Below are 27,417 nucleotides of genomic sequence, written 5' to 3'. Positions count from 1 at the left end.
TTTGGTCGGCATTTCTCAAAAAGTTGCTCGGATTTCCCAAATAACCAACGGAAAGGCCCTGGGAACCAAGTTGACGTTATCTTTCACATGTAAAGATAATGATGACGTCACGTTTACTATTGAGCTAGTCTGTAATGTTATTTATGCCACTAAAATTAGCTAAATGTGTTGATATTAACCTAAAGCTGAAAGATCATGTGATCATCCTAAGAAGTACATATCGGCAAGTTTCGGAAATCTTCTCCGAAATTCTGAAATGTTCGTATGGCCTTTGGGAAACATTCGGAACTCTTCCGAATATGATGGTAAAACGAATTTAAACACGAAAAGAACTACGATATCTAGGGGTCATGAATAGTCCCTCAAATCGCAGTGCTCGCAAAGCTTTTGCTCGCTGCTCGCAAAATTTTGCGGGTGCTCGTTTGCTCGTGCTCGCACATTTACAAGCGCTGGCATTGCTCGATTTTTAGTGGAGGTAGCTTTTTGAAAGTGCTCGTTGTTCGCAGGCTAACTTTTGCCATGCTCGTGCTCGCAGAACGCTGTGCTCGCATGCTCGCATGCTCGCAAGGACCATTCAATACACCTATATCTCATAAAAATTGCTCGAAGTATAAAAAGTTGTCAAACTACTGTTACCTAGCAACTTGTGGACAACCTTACATGAGGGGCCTCCTACTCTCCCCATCCAAATGAAACTGCATTTCACTTTAGTGTCTTCTACTTAAAATTTTTCAAATTTTCTTTCGTCTAATGCCCCCACTTAGAATTCCTTCCCAGTAATAAAATGAACACATCTTTATCAGCCAGCAAGGAGTCCCGCCAGACGGCCATGAGGGACACCGAGGTAAATCCCCCGGAGTAAGTTATTTCATTTTTTTCATAATAGCTTGGAAAATTATAATAATTTCTTTCATTTTTATTCTTTACATGACTTCCCATGGTCGAACTGCTAAAGACACATGAGGTGAAATACATAAACCTTGGCTGGGACCTTTTTGTTTTTGGTAGAGAGCTTATTATGGCAAATGGGTCTAAATAGTCTAGTCGATTTTCGAACTTCTTTTGATCCTTCATGTTTGAAAAGTGTTTTCTTCAACTTTTAACCGCCCGTCTTTACTAATTGGCAAACTGAATAAAATAACATTGTAAAAGTTAGCTTACACGTCACGATCACCCAGGGCTATAAAAAGAGACTGCGTTAGGAGCCCCTATAGGAGGCTAGCAACGCGGAACTGGAAAGACGACATGTTGATGTCTTACCCCTCCCCCGTCAGGAAAATTTCATGGAGCTATCCCTGGGAACGATAGACTATGGAAATTGGCGGCTGCACTGAGCCTTTGTATAATTGTCAACAGTTTGTATAGAGAATATTCAGCTGAGTTTCGATTATTTAGCAAGATGGTGTCTTAGGTTTATAACAGTGAACCATTATGAAGGTTCGGCGGTAACTATGGGCAATTTGCTACCTAAATGAAGTTATGTTGAAGGCGGCAAATTTATCTTGTATAATCTATTTTGGCGTCGAGGTCGACAGCTCGATATGGCTGGTAAATGCGAGATTTGTTTCCCTGAAGAAGAAATTAACTGTCATGGACCCGTGATCTTCCATTCAAGATGGGAATTGTTTGCTCTGGGCCATCAAAGAGCTTTATTACTCCAACAATGAACGGCGAAAATGGCGCATTTACAGGTACAATTAACTTTATCCGATAATTTGCTCGCGTCCTGAAGCGTGAAAACAGTCCGTAAAATGACGAGAAGTCGACTACGAGATTTTTGTTTGAGCCATTTTACTCCATTTAATTAATCACACCGTTTTATTTTGATTCTTGTTTTCACAGAAGAAATTGTTGTTCGTGTATCAGATGAAGGATTCTGCCCGTCTGAGCTCGTTCTACACAAGGGACAGGTAATAGACTGGAGTTCAATCTATTTCAATACTAAGTAGAACGGCCCGTTTGCAGATTTCAGGGGGGTTAGATTTATCTGCAGTTATATATTTGTTATGCCGATCTCTTTATATTTAACTCACTGCTGAATGAACGAAAGCTGACATATCAGAAAGATATGTTTATGTTGCTATGGCTGAATCGATATGCTATTTAGCAAATGCACATTTATTGCCTCGCCTGGGGGATTAAAAACATTAATAATTAATCAAGCTTAATTCTATTGCTTTTTGAATTTTTATTTCAGTACGTACCACTACATGTATGTAAATTTTGTAAATAATAAACACTATTTTTTTTTTTGCACTGATGATCTCTATCATCTGTAGAAAAATATAGAAGGTACTGTACTTTGGGTTTATGTGTAATATAATTGCTATATTATGGCATATATGACAAAATTTAAGTGAATTATTGTAATTGTCTTTATCCTGTTTTTTGCCATTTGATATTTTCAGTGCATTTTGTTTAAATGGAATGTAGAAAGACCATCTCCAGGTTTCAACGTAGTTCAGGTACTTTATTTTATGATAACTAGACGCCTGACTGCGTGTACCCAGGCAGTCATAGCTGTCGAACACTGAGAATGAAAGAAAACTATGTAGGCCCCCTACAGCACAGGTTTATCCCTTGTTTGGCACTAGATGGCTCGTCACGCGCTATCATCTCCTCCTATGCTAGACCTTGTTTCTATTCGCGACTCTCCTCCGGCAAAATCTAATTACCTGGAAATCTTTGCTTTTTCTTTCCCTATCTTTATTTTAGGGTGTTCGAGTGTATTTCCTGATTTGTGCGGTCCAGCTGCGGTGGACGTGCCGAACTCTGGCGAATCGAACTTCCACTAAATCCGATCCGCCACGGGCAGGATACGAATTAACGCGCATTAACTGGCTTACTGGCGAATATTGTTACCCTCTCTCTTGTTGCTGACGCTAGAGTTTGTAAGGGATTCTACTGGGTTCACGCTTCTGGATATTGATAGCTCATTTGGTAAAAATTTATCGTAGGTTCACTGAAGTTCCCTCGAATCTTCCCGTAGTCTTGTGCGGGTCCGGGCGCCTAACTCTTTTTGTGTGGGTCTACCATGAATGACGTGTTCGTTTGTTGTGATTTCACGCTCGAATCATCATACTTTAACGCGAGCTTCTCTGTATTGTGCGCAGACTGGGACTTAAGCTGCGCTTTAGAGCCCCGACGGCGATGTGACTGAACGTGGAAACGGAAAAATTAATAATAAGCCGAAATTTTAACCCAGGCTTCACCTGCCTGGGTAATTTGTGTCATACCATGTATTGCATTGCACATCCTTATTTACCGCGCAGAATTTAATTTATGCATTGTAAGTACACACACTTAAACAAAGTGGCAGCTTTTTTTCTATCCTGCTTAATGACATGTAGATCAAGAGAGATAAGTCATCATTTTCTTATAAATGAATAGGGTGACCTATCAGTTTTTCCTGTATTTTGACTGTAGTGATCAAATTATTTCAATCTATAATAAATGAAAACAGATAAATTTCCATGTTTGAAAAATAAATTATCACTGGAAACCTGTGCTTTGCCAGTACTCACAAAAGAATTAATTAGTAGGAATATGCGATATATATTAGACCCCCCAATATATCAGACCCCACTTTTTTTCAAAATTCAACTGTTCCCTTACCGGCCGGTATCATCCAGTAAGCAAAGTTTGGCTAAAATTTTATGTTCAGTTCTATTTCAGGGGAATGACCATAATTTCAGGTACCCATCACGTCTAACCCTTGCAGTCAATAATTAAACTCAAAATTGCTGTGTTCTATATTTTTTAATTTTCACATTGTGCAGTATATACTTGCTTACAAATATAGGTCACTGGTACAGAGCTGAGTCGTGTTCCTGGTGGGTTTAACAGTGGTAGCCTGGCTTATTCCGGCTCCTTTAAAGTGTACTTGGGAAGGACAGGGCAATTCAACTTTGCAAGGTTTGTGTAATTTGTAATGACTAATTAATTTTCACTACATATAAATTAAACAACTATTATAATTGAGGTTGCACAATGCAAAAATATCATATATACAGTCAACTCCCGCCTTACGAACACCTCGCTAAATTACAGATATCCCGTCATTACGGACAGGAGTTGAAGTCCCGGCAAATAAGAATAACTAATTTAGTTATTCTTATTTACCGGGACTAAAAATAACTGCCACTACTATGTACTTTCTCTATTGCGGACACCAAATTGTGGTCCAGAAGGTGTCCTTTATAGTGAAAGTTGACTGTAATACTATATATATATTGAAATCAAACATTTCCATCAAGAGTCATAGGTCTTCAGGGTTAAAATATGCCCAGATTATTAATGTCTAACTTGAAATTTGAGCAAGTGAGGGATAGTTAATAAGTTCCAACAGACCCAGTGATTGTTGCAGCTATAAATGATGATTCTCACCTCATCAATAATTACCAGACATGCAGTAATAATATTATTGTTTTTAATTATTAATTTATTATATTTTCATGTTGCAGTGAATCTTTGATTGATAAGCTCAAGACTTTAAAAGTACAAGTATTTGAGAAACCAATCACTAAAATCAAGGTGCTTCTAAAGAACTTTTAATTTTAAGAGCATGTTTTGAACATTGTTTCTTTTATATACAGTTGAACATAGAGTACACCATTTGTTAACTGTACAATACTAAACATGCTGATAAATATTAAGATCATGGTAACTGCTTTAATTTATATTGTTTTATTTTTAATAATTAATTTAAATGTTATTTAATTAAATTTATTTTTTTATCACAACCCTTCTTAAATGTACATGCAATTTTGCAGGAAAAAAAATAAAATATGAAGCACATAAATTATATTGATAAGTAATTATTTTCACCAGATAATTCAAGGAAGATTTGAGCAGCAGTTTTTCAATATTCAAGAAGGAGACATTGTCCAGTGGAGCTGTGAAAATGGAAATTCTGCAACAGCTTGTTATGTTCAAGAGATGGAGTAAGTGTATTCGTTGATACTGTACCGTGACAGTGGTACATGTTTAATTCTTTGTTATGAAATTATTTGAACTATGTACCCCGTCATGTAGCCCTACTCCCCCCCTTTTCCTTCACGAAGGTGGTCTTGATCTGTCAAAAAAAATGGTCTGGACGTGATAATTTTTGTAAAGAAACAGTTCAGTTTTCGTGGGGTCATAGACACCTATTTTCCTGTGAAAACTTGACTGTTTCTTAACAAAAATACCACATTAAAGCCAACTTTTGGACCAGTCTGGACCAATTTTTCAGTTGCTGCAGAGTAAACAGGCCTTAAGAGACAGACCACTAGTCATCATTCATCATCACATAACTTACTTGAGAGATGTGAAGTCAGTGTGATGCAGAAAAATATTTTTAATTTAGTGTTCTTATAAAATCTTGCTTGAACTTAATATATATTTTTAGCTTTTTAAATTAATGCTATATATTAAACATGTGACATGAATGTGACTTCATTTATAATAACTGATTCCTACTCAATGCTTTGATTTCCAGGTATTGTTTTAAGCATGGTGGGTTTATTTCCGGGAAGTCAAGGTACATGTACAGTGTATGTTAACTTTTAATGTACAGCAAGACTCTCTCCTCTACACAGGCTTCTTCAGTGGAGGGGGAAGGGGCACGATAAATGAAAAATTAGCTCTTTCTTCCTTTCCAGTGTTCCCCATGCACTTTCATTTTCTTTCTCCCCAGGCTCCACTTTCTTACTTTTCACCTCTCCCAGACGAAAAAATAAAAGAGGCCTTTGTGGCGGAGAGAGTACACAAAGCTAAAAAATGATAAGCCCGTATGACATAAAATATGACTTATTAATATTTATTAAAGCACTTTGCAGTGGGCCTAAATGTAGACTGTACTATACTGTTTTATATTGACTGTTACATTACAGGACAATGTCTGAACCTGTCTATATACATGTACCTTATTATAGGAAATTAACGCTTGTGTTTAAATTAACGCGAATTGAAGGAAAAATTACTTCCCAATAAAGGAAATTAACGCAAAAGAGGGGGGAACACTTCAAAATGAAGGAAATTAACGCGACTTACACAACAGGAACAAGTTTATTTCAACACTTGTAGGCCTATAATCTTAAACGCAAACAATGTTCGTGGTACTTTTCCCACTTTGAGCGTTCTTCGCAGTATCAATGATATTGGCAGATAAAATAATGCTTTTTCCTTGGAGTCAAGAACGCCTGGACTGTAACAAGAAATTGGGGCCAAAATAATGGAAATTAACGTCATGGAAATTAACGCTCCACTTAATTAACGGTGCGGAAATTAACGTTAACAAAAACTAACACGACTTAAATTAACGCGAATGTTTGAAATTCGCGTTAATTTCATGACGCGTTAATTTCCTATAATAAGGTACTCCCTCCTCTCCCCTCCAAAGAAAAATGGGTGGGCTCAAACTATTTGACATAGTTTGCAACGTAAGCTAATTTAATTTGTGAGAGTTAAGTAATCACCTTGTCTATACCAGTCTGCCTGTCTCTCACTTTCTGTAGTTAATAGCATCAAGGTTGTAGTCTCTAAGTATACTAAAATGAAAACATAAGTTGAATTGCCAGCTGGCTCATGTGGAACTCAGTTGATAAATAAACAAAAGGTTATTACTCAATGTTATAACACAGTTATTACTCAAAATGAAAATGAAAATATACAACATATTTTTGCGCCTTTTGCTTCAGGTTTGAAGTTTTATCAGCACATGAAAGGACATTCTACAACACAGGGTTATACTATTTTTACCTTGAAAAGAATGGTGCAGACTGGGTTGGCGATGAAGCAAGTTCTATTTGTGTAATTAAGGTTACTCAAACAAACAGGTAAATTGTCAAATTTTGTGAAACTGAATAATGCAGCTCTATAACAAAAGAAAGCCTATCTTTTATAGAGCTGCAAAAAAAGGTGATAATATTTTCTTTCATGAAGCAGTGTGCCGTTCAGCAATGTGGAAATTCCAAGGGGGTGGGTGGTCTCAAAAGCCAAAATTTTCAAAGGAAAGTGTGGGGCTTAACTGGAATTTCCAGAGAAGTGGGGAGATTCAAACCAAAGAACCCCTCCATGGGAGGGGGTATGGATATTTTCTGGAATAACACAATCAGGGTAACGGTTGCCATTATTGTTCACCATTAGTTTGAAGTAAATATTAAAGGTGATTAAATTAAATTTTGTTTGTCATTCTGTATGACCATACTGATGGTGATTATCATAATCATGTATCTATATATTTATTAAATCTAGGGAGTTTGTAGTTCACCCATATGAGGAGGGTCTTCAACCCAGTTTGATCTCAGCAAGAGTCCAAGATAGAATTTGGCTGGAGTGTTCATCTAGCAAGGTAAGGATAAGGAACATACAATTAAACTGACCTCAACTCCACAATATATTATTATTATACATTAGAATTACTTTGAAACATGTGATTGGTCGAGAGCATTCAGTCAATATACAGTAGCATGTGAACTTGACATGATAACCCAATATCTGCAGCAGATATTGAGTTATCATGTCGAGTTCAAAGTCCGCCTAGTTTCCAAGCCGCTCATCTGTGTAGTCCTGTCAAACTTTTGAAAATATGGCTGAGCGATTCGCCTCCATTTCCGAAGAGAAATTGAAAGTTTTGATCAAGAATAAAGATTCTAAAATTAAAAAACACCAAGAGAACAACAAAAAAAGTGTAAAAATTCTGAATGATTATTTGAGGGAGAACAACCTAGCTGGAGGAACCACAAGATAAAACCACCTTGGCTAATGGTCTGACGAAGATTACGCTGGTGCTAGAAAAAGTGATGGCAAATTGTTTGAAAACATATAATAAAACAATTATTGAATTCGGTTTTTGCATGATATCGTGAATTATCAAAACCTCGTGTCTGAGTTATCTGCTGAAGCCGAAGGCTGAGGCAGATAACACAGACCTTGGTTTTGATATTCACGATAGTATGTTCAACCTCATCCAATAATTGCTTAGTGTTATTATTGGTGAACACTGGGAAATTTAGATGAAAATGTCCGTTTTCTTTCTAGATTCACGGAAGCAAGATTTTGGATGCATATATTTACAAAGATTCCTCAGCCAGTCAGTTGGTAAGAAATTTTTACAGCTACTGTTGGTAAAATCTGTTATACATGTAACTGTTCAGAACAATGTAAACTTGAATGTATTGATAACAATTGACATGAAGTTTAAAATGTTCTCACCTGAAAATAATATTTAATAATGTTTTTGTTATATATTTGTGTAGGTAACAGCAAAGCTGCCTGGCTCAACAAGGTATGCAGAACTTTTGAACATTGAAAATTTATGTTATTGAACTTATAAATAAGTGAAACTTAAACCCTTTTTATTTTGCAATGCTTTGTCTATTTTGGCTGTCAGCAATTAGTCGGTCGGTCATTGGGTCGGTCGGTGGGATGGTTGGTTGGTCTGTCGGTTGGAAAAAAGAGATGTAGAAGAGGACACCCAAAAAAAACATGGTGCAGAACGGTAGAAACAGGGAGCTCAATTACAGCTGGAGTACCATTGAATAACTGGCTAGAGATAGGCAGGATTGGAGAGACTTCGCTGCCGCCCTGTGCCACACAGGCATGATGGCCATGGGCAGTAAATAATAATAATTAAATTATGATGATAATGAGGATGAGGATGACAACAGTAATGATGATGTATCTCTTTATTTTATTTTGTTGTTTAGCATTGCAGAGCTTGTGTCGTATCAGTTCACTGAGCCAGGCCTGTATCACTATGTTTATAACATGGCTGACCTGTGCCAGTTGCGTGGGTGTGCTGTGGTACAACCCAAACCAAAGGAACACTTCATCAAGATCACTGATGGACAATTTACACCTGGTATGGAATTAAGTTTAATCTGTGCCTTTACAGTACTTGTCGTTCCACATGATTCAAGTAACTTGGAAGGCCAGCAAGATGAGTGTTATGCCATTATTATGTTTAATTGTTATTTTTCAGCTCTTAGTACAGTTTATCAAGGCGAGAGAGTTTGGTGGACTCAGCATGATATGGAGCAAAAGTTTTCATTCATCTTGAAAGAGGTAAATCACATACTAGCATGTACACTGCAGGAAAAAAAGAAATTGTTAGTTTTTTTAGTTTTTTTGTAGCTTTCATTAAAATAAGGGATTTCACATGCCTTGCTGCCTGGCTTTCTCGCATTTTTGTAAGACTCTGTAACCTTTCTATAAAAAGGTGTTATGTAAAGCTTTTTTGACAAGCATTTGTTTGTTGTTGTTTACCTTAGCTGGGCTGTTGTACGTCAGCCAAAGGTCCATGTACCAGGCGGAAATCTGTAAGCTTTGGTAAGTGTACCAGTAGCTCTTTTCATTGATGTTATAGTGTAATCTAGACTTGCTACAATCACTGCTGAGAAATTAACAGGCTGGAGCAAATTTCTATAATAGCAATGTGAAATGCAATGTACTGCAGCAGTGTGTGAAACTGATTGTATCTCTTTTTTTCTTTTTTTTTTATTATTATTGATCACTTGCAAACACAAAAAAGAAACAAATAACGTATACAGTACAAACACTAAAGCACATAAAAAAATACAGCAAGAATAAAAAGTAGGTAATCCTAATTACAATGGTTTAAATACATTAGAAAAATTACAATGAGTTAGTCAGGGGGGAGGGGAGATAGTTTCTATATATGAATACAAGAGCGCTTACAGCTTTGCTAAAAAGATAACAGTCCTTTAGTCAGGGGGACAGGAGATAAACATAAACTCTGATTGTATCTCAGTACAGTAATAATATTATTACTTTCATTTATGACATACTTAATGCTGTAATATTTCAGCTTGTGGATGTAAGAAAGTAAAAGATCAAGAGATCCTCATGAATGTGTTGGGACTGACAACTCACAAGTTTGCTGACATAGGAGAATTTACTTACTGCCTGCTTCAGTCAGGTGATACAGCTTCCCAGCCAACCTGTTGTTGTTCTATTGTGGTGCAGAGAAATACAAAGGTAAGTTAAATATTAATTAGTAGTCTCAAATATTCTTTTCCTTTCACTTCCACGGACAGTCATTTTAAAGCTAATGTCACTAAAAAGATCTTGTACCCACCCCACGACAAGGCCTTTGGTGTTGGGTTAGGGTTAAGGGTCATACATGTGCATATTGCCTGATACATGTACATGTCTCATGGCATAAACTTAATTTGCTGTCACAGTAGTATATGCTATGTATCTACATGTAGACATTAAATGACAGTATAGACTCAATGCAAACAATGCAGATGGAAAGCGGGAGATTGACGTGACAATCTTTTTATAACCATTTCTTTGTATACTGTAAGTAACTCAGTGGTGGTTCGGGGGTAGGGGGGACATCTCCATGAATAGCATTACCTTTTGAGCCCATCTGGATCTGCCTTGTTGTAAAAATTGACAAACACTAGTCAATAAAAATAATGTTGTTAGGGCCCTTCAAAATGCCATGGATGCTGTTGAATATCATAACCAAAATTTAGCAATGTCATGAACTAAACTCTGTTTCTTCTTCCCTTTTGTAGCATCATACAATCAAAGTACATGACCAGGGATTCACACCAAGAATTTTGAATGTACACCCTGGAGACTGGGTGTGGTGGCAGTGGGAGGGTACAAAGAGACATCATAACATTACACAGGTGATTCAATGTTAACTAGCTTCTTGTATTAATAAATGGTGTCTTAAAATGTGCAAAAGCTGGTTAAAAGTTGCTGCTGAGCTTTGATTCCAGGGCTGAGGAAGGTTGGTTCCCATTGGTAACATAATGATCACAATCATTAACATATGACCCAGTCTAATAATTTATAATCCTTCAACTGGACATACAAAAGTAATGCATGTTTTGTAGCCTTCAAGGATTTTTAAGATTTTTTAAAAAGCATGAGAGGAAGTAACTCAACAGCTCAGTGGTCTCAGTGCTCTAACGACAGCTTAGAAATTGTAAGTAAGAATCTTTTAAATACACTGGTACCTAAAATTAATATATACAACATGGATATTATTCCTCGCGAAGCGAGGCCGAAGGCCGAGCGTAGCGGGGTGTATTATTTTGTCCCTCAAAGGGCTCAGGCGGGATGAAATCTCGTGTGGAGTTTATGGTCATATATATTTGTGAGCTTGGTGTGTGGCGGAAATGACGTCACACGGCCGCGCGCTGGTGGCCTAATGGTGTGAGGCGTTGAACTTGAAATCAGATCTTCAGGACTGAGGGTGGGGGTTCAAATCTGGCTAGGGTTTTTTTATTATTATTATTATTATTATTTTGTGGGTTCGAATCCTGAGCCTTTCATTTTTATCGTTTTCCTTTTCGGATTAAAATAACACTGATTTTCACATAATACTCCCTCAACGCCTATTCAGGCTATAAACCTTTCATCGCCATCAGGGGCGCTTGGGCGGAGGATTCGAATCCTCCTGCCGTTCGTTCTTCTTTTTTTTTTTAATGCCCTCAAATAAATGTCCAAAATGCGACTATCCAATAATTTGTCGATGATTTTGAAAATAGCCTGCGCTTCCCAACGCTTTATACCTCTTTACGAACCAGAAAGAGCCGCCATCTTCAAAGCGGAGTAGACCCTGGGAACGAGGGTGACGCGGCCATGCCCGTTACTAGGCAACAATAACAAATCACCGGTTAAAACCGGAGCTTCGCGAGGCCCTGCGAGTCACGTATTACTAGTTATGTTAATTTACTGCAATGCACAATGTCTACAATTTCAATTGTTGTGACTCAGTTACCATTTCTTCTTGCAATATACTAAAAGACTGTGTGCTTCATGAAGTTAACAATGGACATTCTTGAGGGTTTGTTACTGTAGCTTTTATCCCAGGTAACCAAATCTTATGTTTAATTTTGACTGATTCTTGTCCTGGGCATCCTAGGTCACCCATGAGCGCATATCAGTAGCAGGTGGCTTTGGCAGTGGAAAGCCGAGCTGTTTAGCAAGTGCCTTTACCAACGTGTTCAGAGAGCTTGGTGTGTATTATTTTGCAAGGTATGGACTGGTGTTCAGCGCCACTTACAAGGATATATTTGTAGATCTACATGTAACATTGTAGGATTGACTCATTCAGTTTTAACAATATAAAAGCTGAGATTGCATATTTTTTTAACATGTTTGTGTGTTTTGCCCAATAGACAAGTTCTTTATTTTCTGACTCTAAACACATTCAAAATGTTTACGTTAACTCGTTTGTCACTGACGTGGAATTTCTTTTTTTCTCAGCACTGGCCTTCCTGAGGTCTTTGGTGCTGTGGTTGTAACCCCAGAATCTCAGGTAACATTGATTCTTTATTAATAGGTACTACATGTAAATGCAAAACATTAGAATAACCTTTCCATGTGGCATTCTCTCTCAGGTTCACAAAATTGATGTAGCTGTCCAAGGAATCCAGCCTGATCCACTGGTAATCTCAGTAAATGACTGTGTATCCTGGATGTGGCTTGATGAGGAGTCCTATAGTGTCAAGGAAATATTGCAGCCAGATGATACGGGGGAAACTGTGGAACCTCCATCAAAAGACTGTTATAAAAGGTAGTAACACAGAAAGATTTTATATTGATATTCATAGTAATAGTCAGACATCTCGAATGTTTTTAGATGTTTTAGATGTTTCTGATAAAGAGAAAAAGATGTCTACATTCTATTGTGCCAGTAGTGTGCCTTCCAAACTTTCCCTAAGTAATAACGCAGTTTCATACTTCTAAAACGATACATTAAGGTGTTTGATAGTAATTGAGTGTACTGTTTTGTTGTTTTTAGGTGCTATTCTCAAGTGTTTAGGAAGCCTGGAATGTACCATTTTTTGTTTACTACACATCGAGAAGATGAAAGTGAGGTAAGTGTTAGCTTGTTGTGCTTCATACTGAAGATGAAAATACTTATACAAACGTGTGTTGAGTTACTGTGAGAACAGACAGATCATACGGATGATCTACATGCCGGTTTTGTTATTTTCTTTCCATGTGAAATTATCTATTATCACCGACAAAGACTTTGACGGGTAGTGGATAGTTTAAAGCATGCTGACATGTTGTGAAAGAGCTTAGGCCATCCCAATAAAATGTTTCGTTTTCCATCGCCCCGTCCCTTGTGATGGTGGGTCGGTCGGTCGGGCAAAAAAAAAAAGAATGAACACTTGAAGGGTTCTGGGTTCCAGAAAAGGCCGCGCTGCTACGTAAGAAAGCCTGATTACAAAGTCAACTCGAAAACGTGGTCTTTTCGTTTGTTATTCCTTAACAGTCTTAAAGTAATTAAAGACAAAGACATCACATCATACCAATCGTGTTAATAAAACAAGATCGTGTGCTTGTAAATTGAAGTATTTGCTTCTTTGAATAGTGAACCCGGATTTTTTTTTTTTTTTTTTTTTTTTTACTTTTCGAAAAAAATGGGTCGGTCGGGCGATGGGAAACGAAACATTTTATTGGGAAGGCCTTATAACTGTACAACAGCGCGTAGAATAAATAACCGTTTATAATTCGAGCCTTATTGCGTATATTTTCAGTTTGACAGCCAAAGAAATGATTCCTTGGTCCACTCTGTCCTGGTAGACCCAGTCTCCTACTCGTGCCTAGTGGGAGTTACCGCTGATGGGTTTAAACCGTCAACTCTTACTATAGCGAAGGTAGATAAATTAAATTCTCTTTTAGAGCAGTTTTCAATTGAGTGTCGTAAAACCAAAACCATAGTAATTACTCTGGCCGATCATAAAGGCCACAGACAATCCAGTGAACCAATCAAAACTCGAAGAAAATACATGTAGCCGACACGAAGCGCGGGAAAACGTGCGCGAGCGAGTCACGATTGGTTTTGGTTTTAGTTCTGATTGGCTGAGAAAGTGGCGCGAGATTTTTAAGCCAATCACCAAGCGTAGCAATGCAAAACCAAAGCAAACGCAATTTGCTTTCGACACTCAAGTGAAAACCGCTCTATTCCGTTAGAGAATAGTTATAAGGGAAATTGTGGGCCACTAGATTGTCCAACAAAAACGTCTTTGTCAACCGTTCACCTGTTGTTGTATTGCTGCAGTTAGAGAATATAACGGATATTGTTGGTCTTCAGATTCTCCAATTAAAACGTCTTTGCCTGTCGTTCAACTTAACTGTTCTTGTATTCCTTAAGTCTCAGAGCGTTCTGTGGTCGTGGGAGAACCAAGGAGACGAGGAACATAATATCCTTCATGTAAGACCACCCCAAGATGAACAGGTAACGTTTCTAAATTCTGTTTCTGAATCAGTCATAGAACTATTAATCTACCGTACAAAGGTTTCAGTTTTTCTTTTCTTTTCTTTATCCAGCCTCTTGCTCGAGTTCGAGGTGTTTCTGCATTTAACAGTGGCCCTAAGACAACTCGTAGCACATTTTTTCACACGTTTGATGTCCCTGGAAGGTATTTCATTACATCAGAAGGAACAGACAGGGAGCTGTGTACTATTGACGTCCTTGAGAATGGTGAGATTTGGAAAAAGAACCTTTGACAAAGTCTTGCCTGTGACGCTTGCAGGCTAGTCGTGCTAAAATAAGGTTTTGGCTATCAAAGGTCACTGTATAAGATATCAGTGAAAGAGTAATATTCCTGCCCGCCGAAACTTGTTCAAATAAACCACGAGCATTACATTTTGTTGGGTTACGGTTATTTTAGTTATAACTGGGGTATGTTTCATGTACGAACCTTAAAACTGACCTGTGTTTCCTATTTAGCTTCTTATGTCTCGTCTCCGGACATATCTGCTGCTGAAAGAACTGGTGGAAATGTAAGTACCTTTAGTTATCGCCTTTACCGTTCATTTCAGCGCGAGTTCGTTGGGTAAAACGCGACTTCCGAAAAGAATCTGGGACGAGGGTTAGGATCTCGGCTGTTTTGCAGCCTTACTCTCCCCACCCAAGTGTTGAATTGTTAGAGCGACTTGGCAATACGCTTTGGAAACAGCAATGCACGCTACGAAAACCGGAAGTAGACATAGACATTGACGAGCTTGCTGTCCTTGTGTTTATTTTCCAAAGGTCGAATGCGGCTATCGAGTATTCTTAGAATGTGCAACAAGGGATGCAGAAATATTTTACAGTACTGACGGTTCTTACCCTGTGGACTGCAATAAGGAGCTTTTGGTAAGTAACTAGTTCTTTAAATATCACCGCACATGTTTGTTCGTCTGTTTATTTTGTTTGCCATTGGCAATCCAATTCTCCCAGTCACGTTGGCTGTAATTTTTGTAACTCAGTGAAGAGAGTTTTGATTATGATCATAGTACTAGAATGACTTAATCCGTCGATTTACTGTTTGCTGTCTACAAACTGAAGAACCACCACCACCGTGGCACCGCCCTCCTCTTACTAAGTTGTAATAAGTCACTGTGGTTCTTTTTCTTAGCAATACAAGAAGAAAACAGGAATTGTTCTCGCTCAAGCAGGATTTGTCGTTATCAGAGCTATTGCCAAGAAACATGGCTGGGTTACTAGTCCAGTGTACACCTCCAAGTAAGTACCGATTAAAGTCGAATTTCTCCATACGTGTTACTATGTCACGGTGACGAGAAACGTGACGAGATTAAAAGACAATCATCAGTTTGGAGTTACTGTTACCAAATGGGTACTGGAGCAAGTAGCCCACGTTGGTTTTAGCTATATTCCGTGTCTTCTTCTAAGCTGCAGTCATCGTGTTTATTTTTCAGACGGTTTTGGGTTCGTGAAGGCGACAATAATCGTCCAGACGAATCGGGCGAGGAGGGCACCGTGCAACGCTTGGAGACTGGGACAGAGGAAATTGATTTAAAAGAAGAGGTAAGAATCGCCAATTAACCTACCGTAATGGTGACAGAATGCTGATCTCCATTTTATAACTGGACCAGAACTATTCGAGTTGCAAAAGAATGCCACTAACAATGGTTTTCCGACTTAGCAAATGGATAGGCCTGGCCGAAGCCTTCATAATACCGACATGAAAATGTTTCCCTGTCAAATTCAACAGATTTTCAAGTGGCACTGGTTGAGTTGCAGACCAAACATTACCGTTGAACTTGTCTGTGACAACACGTTCAATATTTATGTTACTCTTGGAAACGCTGCAGATTTGACGTGGATCAAAGGATTTCAGGTACAGTAGCTTTTGTTGCTTTTGGTTACTCGAGTACTGGAAGTAGACAGGTCTGTTGAGATGCCCCCCCCCCCAACCAAATGGGACTGGCATCGAATCGGGGGTGGGGGGGGGACAAATACTCCCCTTGTCACTTTGTAATGAAATATTTTATTAGTGAACTCTAAAAAAGCGTTTCCGTTTTAAAATTGCAGCTTTTCCTGAACGGCACACCATACGGTGGATGGTTTAGCCCTCACGGTCGAGGCCTGGTTGTCAGCGGTTTGATAGGTGGAAAGGTCTATCACGTGGTGTTGGTTGTGTTTGCATCCCAGGATTCATTTGAACCTCAACTTTCTAACGAAGTGGTATGTACAGTGTAGGGCGAGACAATTTCATTACTTAGGGAAAGTTAAAGGTGTAACTGTCACAAACGTATCCTTTGCGGCCAGACACAGCAGTCAATAATAAACTCTCAATACAGTAAACCATTTAATTCACTGGGACTAGAACATCATGAGTAGATGAGACGAGTTGAGAAGGAGTTGACTTAAGTTGAGAATCAAAGTTGAGGTTTAAACTGAACATAAAATAAACAAAACCTATGGAATACAATTTGACAAACAGTGGAGAAAACAGGCAAAAACACAAACTCACATTGTTCTGGCGCTGTGGTCGCGAAAGAGTTAGTCTGTAACTCAGGAAAAATCAGCAGGAGTCTGCGCTCGTTAACTAACGGTGAAGAGTAAAATTAAAACTAACGGTGAACTACGTTGAAGATTTGAATATAAAACTGAACAAAAAATGCTAATTAAAACTAACACTAAACTCCTATGGGAGATTCCTAAGGGACCAAAAGACCAAAAAAAGCGCACCGTGTGTTAGATCCTACACAAGGCACGTAGTAAAGGACGTTCTAAGAACAACTATTTGCTGCCTTTTTCTGTAATAATGTTCAAGAGCCCGTTGAAACTGCAACCATGGACATTTTTGGTTGAAACGCTCTTAAAAACATGAATTTATCACCATAGTAACTGTTAAATACGTGTCAGTACCCCCGTTCCCCCTTTCAATGTTGGCAAGTGGTAAGACGCTTTCACCTGTCAGATGAATGTTTTTTACAACATTGCATAGGGGTGGGGAGGGGCAAAGTGTGTGTGAATAATTATTTTCCAATACTTGTGACCATGGTTGTCTGAACGAGCGTGACACCGTCAAACCAGTTCTATGTGAGCAATTTCTGCGAAATTTTACCTATGCAGCGGTCTGAGGCAAGAGATCAATAAAAAGATGTAAGAAGGTCATGTGATTGCTAGATGACGTCACAATGACTTCATTGACTTGCAAGGAAATACATTTATGAGACCTGTGCGAAATGCTGCATGTTTTAAATTAGCCACTGTCTTTCTGAACGCATTTCTCGTCAGAACACAACAAATACATGCTATGCTTTGCTTCCATGTTACACTTTGCTAAAGAAAATAAATTTGCATCGTTTTAGGGCAAATTACAACTATGTGTGACGGTTTACCGACGGTTTACACATGTTAATGACGTCATAATGACGTCACAGTTACATTTTCAAATCATTTTAATGGCGATTTTGCACTTGACACATAAAATAGCATAGGATACCAAAGTATTTAGTCCTGTGCATGCTTTACACCACGGTTTACAACGGTTTACAACTGGGTTATTAAAAATGTTAATAAAAACTTATTTTATATTTAATTGTTCTCCATAAGTAAACCGTTTGGAATTCGTTAAAGTCACGGTATTAGTGTCATAAAACGTGCTATCTTATGTTATTTTATATACTGAACAGATTGCGATAGACAAAATGTCCCAAAACCTAGTTTTGACGTCATAATGACGTCACAACATTCGGTAAACCGTATGTAAACCGTTGTAAACCGTTAATAACAGTCCTTACTTGGTCTTAAAGTTGTCTCTAAAACAAAAATTGGTCCAAGGACCCCATTTTAAACTACTTGAAAGTACAGTTTATCAAGATATGTATTGAATAACCAAAAAAAATCACGTATCTTTTAATATGTTTGGCCGAGATACACTTTATTGTTTGTTACATGAAATGGACGTGCTAAAAACCTGAATTTTCGTCGAAATTGAAGGCGGTAAATATCGTCATGAAATTAGAGCATACCATACTATCAGCAATGAGTTTATTGGGCACCCTCTACACATTGCTTCAGCCAAGTTTAGTTTAAATTAGTAAATGTCAGCGTAAGTTATGGGCATTTGAAACAACTATAAAATCAGACAACCATGGACATTTTTGGTTGAAACGCTCTTAAAAACATGAATTTATCACCATAGTAACTGTTAAATACGTGTCAGTACCCCCGTTCCCCCTTTCAATGTTGGCAAGTGGTAAGACGCTTTCACCTGTCAGATGAATGTTTTTTAACAACATTGCATAGGGGTGGGGAGGGGCAAAGTGTGTGTGAATAATTATTTTCCAATACTTGTGACCATGGTTGTGGGTTACATATCTTTTGAGCTTCTACTACATAGATTTTTGAGGTGGAAGTGTTGTTGTTTTTTCGGACAGAAGAAATGAAAAACCGTGAAATGGTTTTAGTGTAACATGTCGGGGATTACTAGTGATCATGACTGATGTCTTATTACCTTTGTTACTGTCCCCCCTTGATCTGCAGGTGATTTCCTGTCCATTACAGGCTTCATCCGGGGGGCCACTCGTATCCTTGGAAGCTGCCACCACACCCCAGTCCCTTGTGATTGTGTGGCCAAAGTGTGATCCCGCTGAAGTCTCTGCTTATTCTGTGTTTATTAATGGTCAGCCTTTCGGAGAGCAGGTAAAAATCACAATTGATAGTTCTTATTATCAGTAAAAAGTGAATGTCTGTATGTGCAGAATAAATTTGTTTCAGATGTAAAACGGGTGCTATTTGTCGTCTACGTTCATGCATTCATATTTAGAAATAGTCTATATTATATTTTAGATCTGTCTAAGCAATATCTTTTAATGTTAATGTAGTAGTTTAGCGTTTTTAACATGAGCCTCTGATTCGGGAGACTGGGCAACTACTCCCCGCATTTTCGACGTTAAGTCAAGTTACAAAGCAGTCTATCTTTCTCACTTCTAATCATCTATAGCCTGTATGACTTGCTGGTATTTCTTTAATTTTTCCCTTTTTTCTGGTTTTGTTTTTAAAATGGTATTTTGAATTTTCTTTTGTTGCTTAAAAGATTTGTACAAAATCTGTCAATCTCCGACAGAAAAAAAAGGTTTTTGTGCCTGTTTTTTTGTGGGTAGATCATACCGGAAGCTGATAGTGATTACTGCAGAGTATTGTTTGAGAGCAGTCTACAACACGAGGTGTATACATTGTGTGTGGCTTGTCATTTATCTGGTAAGATAGCATTTCCTTTCAAAATTAGGTACGTTTGTATTGTTCACAGTGTAAGAAGTTGTCAGTTTATACTTCACTACCTTAGAAATGCTTCGAACTATTGTTTTGAATTTTTCGGTCGTATTTACTTCAGATGTTTTTAATGTAAGTAAAATTTCAAGACCGCCCATCGATTCTGCTACTGTTAGTTTTGAAAACTTACCGTCACGAATTACCCAAGCAGTTAATGATTTTCTCTATTTTTGTTACCTCTCTGCTTGAGATCATTACGTAAATTCTAGTATGTCACTCTGTTTCCATGGTAATCACTGTCTTCTTGTGAACATTCACTTGGCATGTTGCTGTTTTTTTTCGCATTAAAAATTCAGAAAACAGAAAAAAGTAATCACAGAATTAATTACGCACAAAGTGTTATAAATTATTCATTGCCTGTAACAGGTTCGCTCATTGAAATATCGACTTTAATTTTGGCTTGCGTTTTCTTGCTTGCTTTCTATCAAACTCAAAAAAAAATTCGTTAAAATAATTCCCTTAAAATATCGGCTCAACTTTTTTTTTCTATTTAGGATCAGATGTTCTGCTGTATTCTAATGAGGTAGAATTCTCGCTGCCTGTTCCAGAGGAAATTCTCAGCGCCCTTCTTAAACCGAAAGGTGAAGATGACTCGCTAGCTGACGAGGACCTTGAAGATGGTCACGTACCTGCCAGGGAGCTGCTATTAGTTGCGGAGAGAGTTATACCGGAGTCGAGTGTTACTGAACAGACAGGGGTAGAGAAGCTTTCGTTGAAATCAGTGGTCAGCAAACTACAGACAATTCATGAAGATCAACAATTGGATGTAATGGTTGTTGATGCCGATGAAGAGGTTATGGCGAACGTTTTTCCCACAGAAAATGGCGATGTTGAGTTTGAAGCAACCGAACAACAGGGTGATGATTTGTCGGATCGTCTTGAAGAGAACGGAAATACATTCGTGGATGAGTATGTTCCTGTTGTTAAAGACGAAGCAGTTCTAGAAGATACACCACATGGTGCCTCATTTCTAGATGAGTCACAAGTGGAAGATGATGCGTACAGCGAGAAGATTGTTGAACTGGACGAAACTATTTTTAGAGATCTCGGTGAAAATGTTTCCGGGAAAGATGCAAATGTTGAGTCACTGGCGACAACAACAGAAATCAATGGAACGGAAACTGAACAGCTTGATTCTACAGTTGAGGCTGAATTGGGCGAGCAACCTGACGTTGTGTATAACGAGCGAAACGATGATGATGATGATGATGATGATGACAGTTTAGATCAAAATGAGAAACAAGGGAATGGGTCGAGTAAGGAAGAAATGCCAGACCAGACTGGAGTCACGTGTCACGCAACAGTTGAAAATGACGAAACTGGAGTTGAAACAAAGTTGGAAAATGAAAGAGAAACGTCTGAAGATGAAAAGCTTTCAGATGAGCAAGGTGATTCAGATTTCTGGGATCATGGTGAAAAACAACACGAAGAAGAAACAACAAGAGATGAGATTATCACTAATTGTCACGACACAGCAAGTCAGAATAATGTCGATTGCAGCGAAAGCAAAGACACAGATTTTAAAGAACATCCTGACATTGAAACACGTGACACTGACACAGGAAAAGAACACGATAAACAGGAAGGTAGTTACACCGAAGGCCTTGATCAAGTTAGTCAAGAAGGCAAAGCAAGGGAACGCGTTGAAGGCTTGGACACAAATGATGGAATGATACCTGAAGCGAGGGATGAAAGTGAAGAGAATGAGTACAGGTTACCTGAAAAGGACCACAGTTATTCAGAACTCGAAGAGGTTTCAAAGCCAGCGAATATTTCTGAGAGTGATGATGATAAAAGCGATAAACCATGTGAAAATGATGACAATGTAATTAAAGAAAATGGCCAGCTTAACTCAGAAGAGGCTGTGGAAAGCAAAGACAAACAATACCAGGACAACAGCGATAATGCTAAATTAACGGTTGAAATAGTGAACAAATTAGATGGAGAAGTTGACAGTGAAGGTTTAAAGGACGAGGACTCGCTCAAAGACACCATGGCAGGAGCCGTAGGACTTTCACAAGAAACAGCCAACAGTGTTACACTGATGACAAACAAAGACTTGCCTAAAGAAGAAGGAGACGAAGAACGAAACAACTGGCAAGATTGATCAAACCTTGCCTAGTGAAAATGTTACCAGCAGTGAAAGCCAAACCGTGGCAACAGGAGTTATAACACAGAAACTAAAAACTGATAAAGAACTTTACAAAGGAGATCGTGTGGTCAAGGAGTCGTTTAAGACGACATCAATTACTGAAGGAGGCAAGCAGACAAACAAGGAAGTGTTAAGAGACACTTGGTCGGCGTCAAGCAACCTTGGATCTGTTAAGAATGAAAGTGATGACGTTATAGATGTGATGGAGACAACAGAGATGCCGAGGTTTGAGGAAACAGCATTTGTTGGAGATAATGAAGAAGTACAACTTGATAGGGAAACGAGAAATGAAAGAATACCTTGCGGAATAGACGGTTTCCAAGGTGAGATTTATTTAAGCTAACAGTTCTGTTGTCATTTTGTGCTCAGGGAAATATCATACTACTCCACCATTGTGACCAAAAACCTTCTATTGTTCTGTACGCAACTTTCTCTCCGTCAGCTTCTTGAAGTGTTACAATTAACTTGTATTGAATCTTAAATTATAATCTAATTCTTCTTTAATTGTTATTATAAATTATTTTTAATTTCTTATGTATTATTGTGATTCGGATCTGCCTTGACAAATCCTAACTAATTCTTGTTAGCTAATTTCTTAAACTTTGCTCTTATGTCTCTTATTAATTTTTTCTGAACACTCTATAGCCAACAACGCCTTTTAAAAACGCTTTATTTTCAAATATTTCACGGTGATTAATTCACGTTATAGACTGCAAGTTGATAACAAACTGTTTTCACCAGCCCGCCAGGCAGTACAACGACCTCGTTATTATCTAATTCGTGTAACCACTGACTGTTCTCTCTTCTTTCTTTCAGTTTATTCTATTTCCTTTCGCTTGTCAGTCGTAACTCTTTTATTCCAGCTTCTATCAGATGGTGTTTGTGGATTTCCAATGGTACTTGCTCTAACTTCATAAATAACTTTTTCCCCCCCCCCCTCCCTTGCTTTTGGTTGATGGGTGGAGTACTGCTGCTCGGTGTTCTATCAAACGTTGTCGACGTAAAGTCATTAAATTTCAGAGCGCTGTAACCTGAACATATATTCACTCCCATTTTTTTTTATAATGACCTCTTCTTTAAGGTAAAGAAAGGTACTGTAATCAGTCTTTATCTGCTGTTATCCACAAATCTGTCCTTCCCTCTTTCCTTCTCTTTCTTTCTATCTCTCAGCTTGACTCTGCCTGCTTAATTATTGGTTGTGTGGCCAGGCGGTCTAGTTTTGCCGTTTTAAAACCTCCTCTCTGGTCAATAGCTTGAATTACAACCTGGTACTTCTGAATCCCGTGCTTAGACACCTACCAGATGTTATTTTCGTCTCCGTTATGTGTACCTTAAAGATTATGTCTTCTGAACTTCTTTATATTTCTGCCAGTTAGTAGCCCTCATCCCATGTTTCAGGCCACTCACGGTTTGTTGTGGTTCAATCTGTCAGGAGCAGGACTGGACACAAGTCATGACGACTACCCTCAAGATGGATCTGAACAACTCCTACCCAGACCCCTTCTTGTAATCAAAGGGACCACGCCCACTACTGTCACTCTGGAATGGGAGTGGACACTACTGCCCGAGCAAATTGCTGGCGCGGATATTGTGTTCTCAGTTTTAATACTCGGCAGCAAATTCCACAGCAATATAAATAGCAGTTTTTGGTAGGTTTCTGTTATAAGTGAAGTAATGTGTCTAGACTTTGGAACATCCAAAAAAGGTGAATGAGATAGTCACGGCGGGAAAAGAGAAAACGAAGCGCTAATAAAAATGATCCTCACTTCTGTTTTGATGTATAATTAGCACAAAATGAGGAAAAACCTAAGGGGCTGAATTATGTTCTAAGATATTTAGTTTTATAATAATCATTTTTTATCAGCACATATGCAGCTGGTAAATGTGTTTTATTTTGCTCTTTTAGTTTTAACTTTGAGGAAAGCCCAGCTAAGACCATGTGGCCAAAACAAAGTGTAAGTAAACTTGTAAATTTACATTGAAAACGAACAGAAGGGTTAGTTAAAATTGAGAAGCTTTGTGAGAAAACACGAAGACGCACTTTTGAAATAAAGGAATCTTAACCCATCTTGCTCCTTTGTAGATAAGCTCGTCTGCCTAAGCTTTTTCACTGTTAAATTTAATTAAACTCCGTAGAACGAGCTTGCTAAAAAGTTTTATTGTTTTTCTCAGGCCAATTTAAAGCAACACGCCTGGCGCACCACCAACACTGTTATAGAGATAACAGGGTTGAAGCAACGCTGCAGTTATAAGTAAGACTTTGTGCTACTTTATTCATTCACGGAGGTGCGTAGAACGCAGTACGCAGCCATTTTAACATGTCCTGTATCTTTCCTTATTAGATTGGCAGTTCTTGGTCAGCTGATGCCTTGTGCTAATGATTGCCTGTCACGTGTCATTACCTTCACTATGCCCGGGCCACCAAAGCCGCCATTAATTCACGTCACGGACCTTAACGACAGACAGGTAAAAGTCTTAATTATATTTTGACGTATTACATCAGCCTGGGAAGTTTTTGTAAAGAAATTAAAAAGTTTATTTCCGCGTCTATGTGCTAATCGGGGGCACAAAAAAAGCGGAGTGGATTAATTTGTGGCATTACGCAGTTCTACCCTTTCCTGCGCCAGTAGGCTGGTTGTTCAGCGGCATTTCGCTGTAATCGGTCAGCGGCGTTTATTGTGGTATAAAAGCCCGCGCGTTCTGTTCCTTGGTGACCGCCATCTTGATTGTAACTAGTTCTCGTTACGAGTAGATTTCGCTTACATTAAAGGTAAAGCTTACGGTACATCGGGGCCTAGTGTGTGTCCATTTAAACTACTGGCGTGGTGGCAGCGGAAAAGATTCGAATCGTCACGTCCTCGTCAGATTTAACGCACTTTTACGACAGATTCGTCGGGATTCCCGAGCAGCAAAGAGTCGGTTGTCAATACCACCTTATCCTGTAAGCTTCGATGTCTTCTAACAGAGCCCCCAAGCAGTGGTGCCTCTCCAAGAACGAAACTTTGACCTCCTTCGAGAGTTGGAAACAAAATCTTCTCTACACCTTGTCTTTGGACTCCAATTTCGCGCCATTTTTGGCCAAAGGGTCTTCGTGGCTAAAAAAGACTAGGGCGAGCCCATTACGCGGTTTCACTAACGATGGGGAGCCGGTTCCAGCTGCTCAAAGGCGAACGGCCATCCAAAAGGTAAACATGCTCGTACGCGCTAGAGCCTCGATTTGACGCCACTAACGCCCGTATGGCCAAAGTCGCTGATGTGTGGCCGCCTCCTTGTCTCATCACAAGCGTCGCTGGTAGAGTGCGTATTCCTAACCTCTCAGATAGGCCTTATGTCCTGAAACGAAATGAACACTTTTGCCAAGTCAATCCTGTCTTCTTTCCAACTACTCAAGATCAGTCCTCCATCCCAGTTGGCAACCTTCCGTACTACAAGGTGTGTTCAGTTCCAGTTTCAGAGTCAAAGTACTCCCAGGGCGTGGCACTGGACCCCGACAATCTCCTCCCCCCTCACATCACAAGCAAGTTCCGTAACCTTTTGGTCCAGTACGACACTGTCTTTGATCCTGCAATTACCGGCTACAATGGCGCCTTTGGCCCTCTTCAAGCGAAGGTAAATATGGGCCCGGTCGAGCCTCCTCAACGGAAAGGTCGCCTTCCCCTGTACGCCCGAGATAAACTTGTCGAGCTCCAGCAGAAGTTCGATGAATTGGAAAATCTTGGTGTATTCCGTCGCCCTGAAGACATAGATGTTTCTGTAGAGTATCTTAACCCGTCCTTCTTGGTCAAAAAGTCATCGGGTGGCTTTCGACTCGTCACTGACTTCGCAGACGTGGGTCGTTATAGCAAACCCCAGCCCTCCCTGCTCCCAGACGTGGATTCTACCCTACGCTGCATAGCCCAGTGGAAACACATCATCGTCTCAGATCTAACCAGTGCTTTCTATCAGATCCCACTCGCCCGTGAGTCTGTGAAGTACTGCGGAGTTGCCACCCCATTCCGAGGAGTACGCGTTTATGCCCGGTCGGCCATGGGTATACCTGGCTCAGAAAAACCTTCCTTTCACAAGTCGAAATACCTGGTTGTCTATCCAATCTGAGTGCGCGGACTTACGTCGAACACATGCTCACCTAATACAAGGGACTCGTCCTTCCAAGAAGCTTACTAACATTAAGGACGTGAAAAGGTACTTGTCAGTCGCTTCTATCTCCAGTGATGGCCTCTTAGTCGTGAAAAAGACTGAGCCTTTGGCTCCTTCGCGGGATTGTATCATAGTGCCCAGACAGGTCTTAGATGGTTTACTGACAGCCTTACACCTCAGGTTGTCTCACCCATCAAGTCTCCAACTCAAGAAGGTTGTCAGCCGCTACTTCTTCGCCCTTGACCTGGACAAGGCAATAGAACGTGTTTCCCTTGGTTGTCATTCATGCGCTACACTTCGCCACGTCCCGCACGCTGTTATAGAACAGTCAACTTCTGATCCTCCGGCAGCAGTGGGTGTATCTTTCGCAGCCGATATCCTGAAGCAGTCTCGCCAACTCATTTTGGTGCTCCGAGAGTGCGTCACCTCCTATACTTCAACCCTCCTCGTGGTAGACGAGAAGCATGGGACCTTACGTGATGGGTTAATCCAATTATGCGTCGGCTTGCGCCCCCTTGATGGGCCTAACGCTGTCATTCGGTGTGATCCAGCTCCCGCCTTCAGAGCCCTTGTGAGTGACCAGCTTCTATTGCAACACAAGATTAGCCTTGAGATTGGTCGCGTGAAAAATCAGAACAAGAATCCAGTCGCTGAAAAAGCAATCCAAGAGTTGGAACACGAGCTCCTGCGGTTGCAACCGGAAGGTGGTCCTGTCTCTCCTAGGACTCTGTCCGTAGCCACTGCCAACCTGAACTCAAGAATCCGCTCCCGCGGCCTATCTGCTAGAGAAATGTGGACTCAACGAGACCAGTTTACCAACTCTCAGATTCCCCTAACAGATCAGGCGCTAATACGCGAGCAACATCTGCAAAGACTGGAAAACCATCCTCACAGTGAAACGTCGAAAGCCCCCCGTGGTGACTTGCGTAGCTCTCCTTCAATATCTGTTGGTGACTTAGTTTACCTCTACTGTGACCGTAACAAGTCCCAAAGTCGTGACCGTTACCTCGTTGTCTTAGTTGACCGTGAGTGGTGTAATGTTCGCAAGTTTGTCGGCTCACAGCTACGAAACGTTTCGTACCGTGTGAAGAAGAATGAGTGCTATAAGGTCGCCCCCTTCAGTGTACGCACGCCCAGGTACCTCAACGACGAAGACTCCAGCGACTGCGATCCTGACGTCGTCGGTGTCGACCAGGGCTCACCCGCTGATGGTCGTGGACTTCCTATTGACGAGGAACCTCCCCCAGAAAGTCAACCATTACCTCCGCCTGCCCCAGGGATCCCTATCGAGATATCGTCTCCACCTTCCGCTTCTGTACCACCAGAAGATGTCTCGAGATATGGTGAGGATAGCCAACCCGGCTCGCCAGATGACGTCGAAGTTATCCCTGCCCTCTCTCCAATTGTTAGCCCTGCGGTGAACAAGCGCCCTACCCGGCAGCGGCGTCTCCCGCAGCATCTTCAGGACTATGTAGTCGAATTAAAGTAGCCCAGACGATTCTAGACATTTAGACATTTAGCTGGTCAATTCTAGACATCCTGCAGCATCTTCAGGACTATGTAGTCGAATTAAAGT

The 27,417-nt window shown here is 39.8% G+C and overlaps 1 protein-coding gene across 1 annotated transcript in view; it reads left to right on the top strand.

Moving 5' to 3' along the window:
* Positions 1 to 1,352: 1,352 nt before the first annotated feature.
* Positions 1,353 to 27,417, top strand: part of LOC144628129 (uncharacterized) — a 42,415-nt gene continuing 16,350 nt past the window's right edge. The window contains 37 exon segments of the mRNA XM_078486189.1: positions 1,353 to 1,691; positions 1,843 to 1,910; positions 2,409 to 2,465; positions 3,803 to 3,915; positions 4,464 to 4,533; positions 4,831 to 4,943; positions 5,480 to 5,521; positions 6,681 to 6,818; positions 7,237 to 7,333; positions 8,023 to 8,082; positions 8,241 to 8,269; positions 8,691 to 8,845; positions 8,966 to 9,048; positions 9,255 to 9,312; positions 9,812 to 9,981; positions 10,530 to 10,646; positions 11,891 to 12,003; positions 12,235 to 12,286; positions 12,369 to 12,544; positions 12,773 to 12,848; positions 13,518 to 13,637; positions 14,135 to 14,218; positions 14,311 to 14,464; positions 14,714 to 14,766; positions 15,017 to 15,121; positions 15,384 to 15,490; positions 15,685 to 15,793; positions 15,981 to 16,106; positions 16,301 to 16,453; positions 18,764 to 18,922; positions 19,384 to 19,480; positions 20,047 to 21,643; positions 21,645 to 22,027; positions 23,137 to 23,353; positions 23,611 to 23,659; positions 23,877 to 23,956; positions 24,047 to 24,170. Of these exon segments, the coding sequence (XP_078342315.1) occupies positions 1,616 to 1,691; positions 1,843 to 1,910; positions 2,409 to 2,465; positions 3,803 to 3,915; positions 4,464 to 4,533; positions 4,831 to 4,943; positions 5,480 to 5,521; positions 6,681 to 6,818; positions 7,237 to 7,333; positions 8,023 to 8,082; positions 8,241 to 8,269; positions 8,691 to 8,845; positions 8,966 to 9,048; positions 9,255 to 9,312; positions 9,812 to 9,981; positions 10,530 to 10,646; positions 11,891 to 12,003; positions 12,235 to 12,286; positions 12,369 to 12,544; positions 12,773 to 12,848; positions 13,518 to 13,637; positions 14,135 to 14,218; positions 14,311 to 14,464; positions 14,714 to 14,766; positions 15,017 to 15,121; positions 15,384 to 15,490; positions 15,685 to 15,793; positions 15,981 to 16,106; positions 16,301 to 16,453; positions 18,764 to 18,922; positions 19,384 to 19,480; positions 20,047 to 21,643; positions 21,645 to 22,027; positions 23,137 to 23,353; positions 23,611 to 23,659; positions 23,877 to 23,956; positions 24,047 to 24,170 (5,580 nt within the window). The 5' untranslated portion in view covers positions 1,353 to 1,615.

Source organism: Oculina patagonica, chromosome 10, assembly GCF_052425735.1.
Source record: "Oculina patagonica isolate OP01 chromosome 10, crgOcupat, whole genome shotgun sequence".
Lineage (NCBI taxonomy): Eukaryota > Metazoa > Cnidaria > Anthozoa > Scleractinia > Oculinidae > Oculina > Oculina patagonica.
This window is presented reverse-complemented; position numbering and strand designations above follow the sequence as displayed.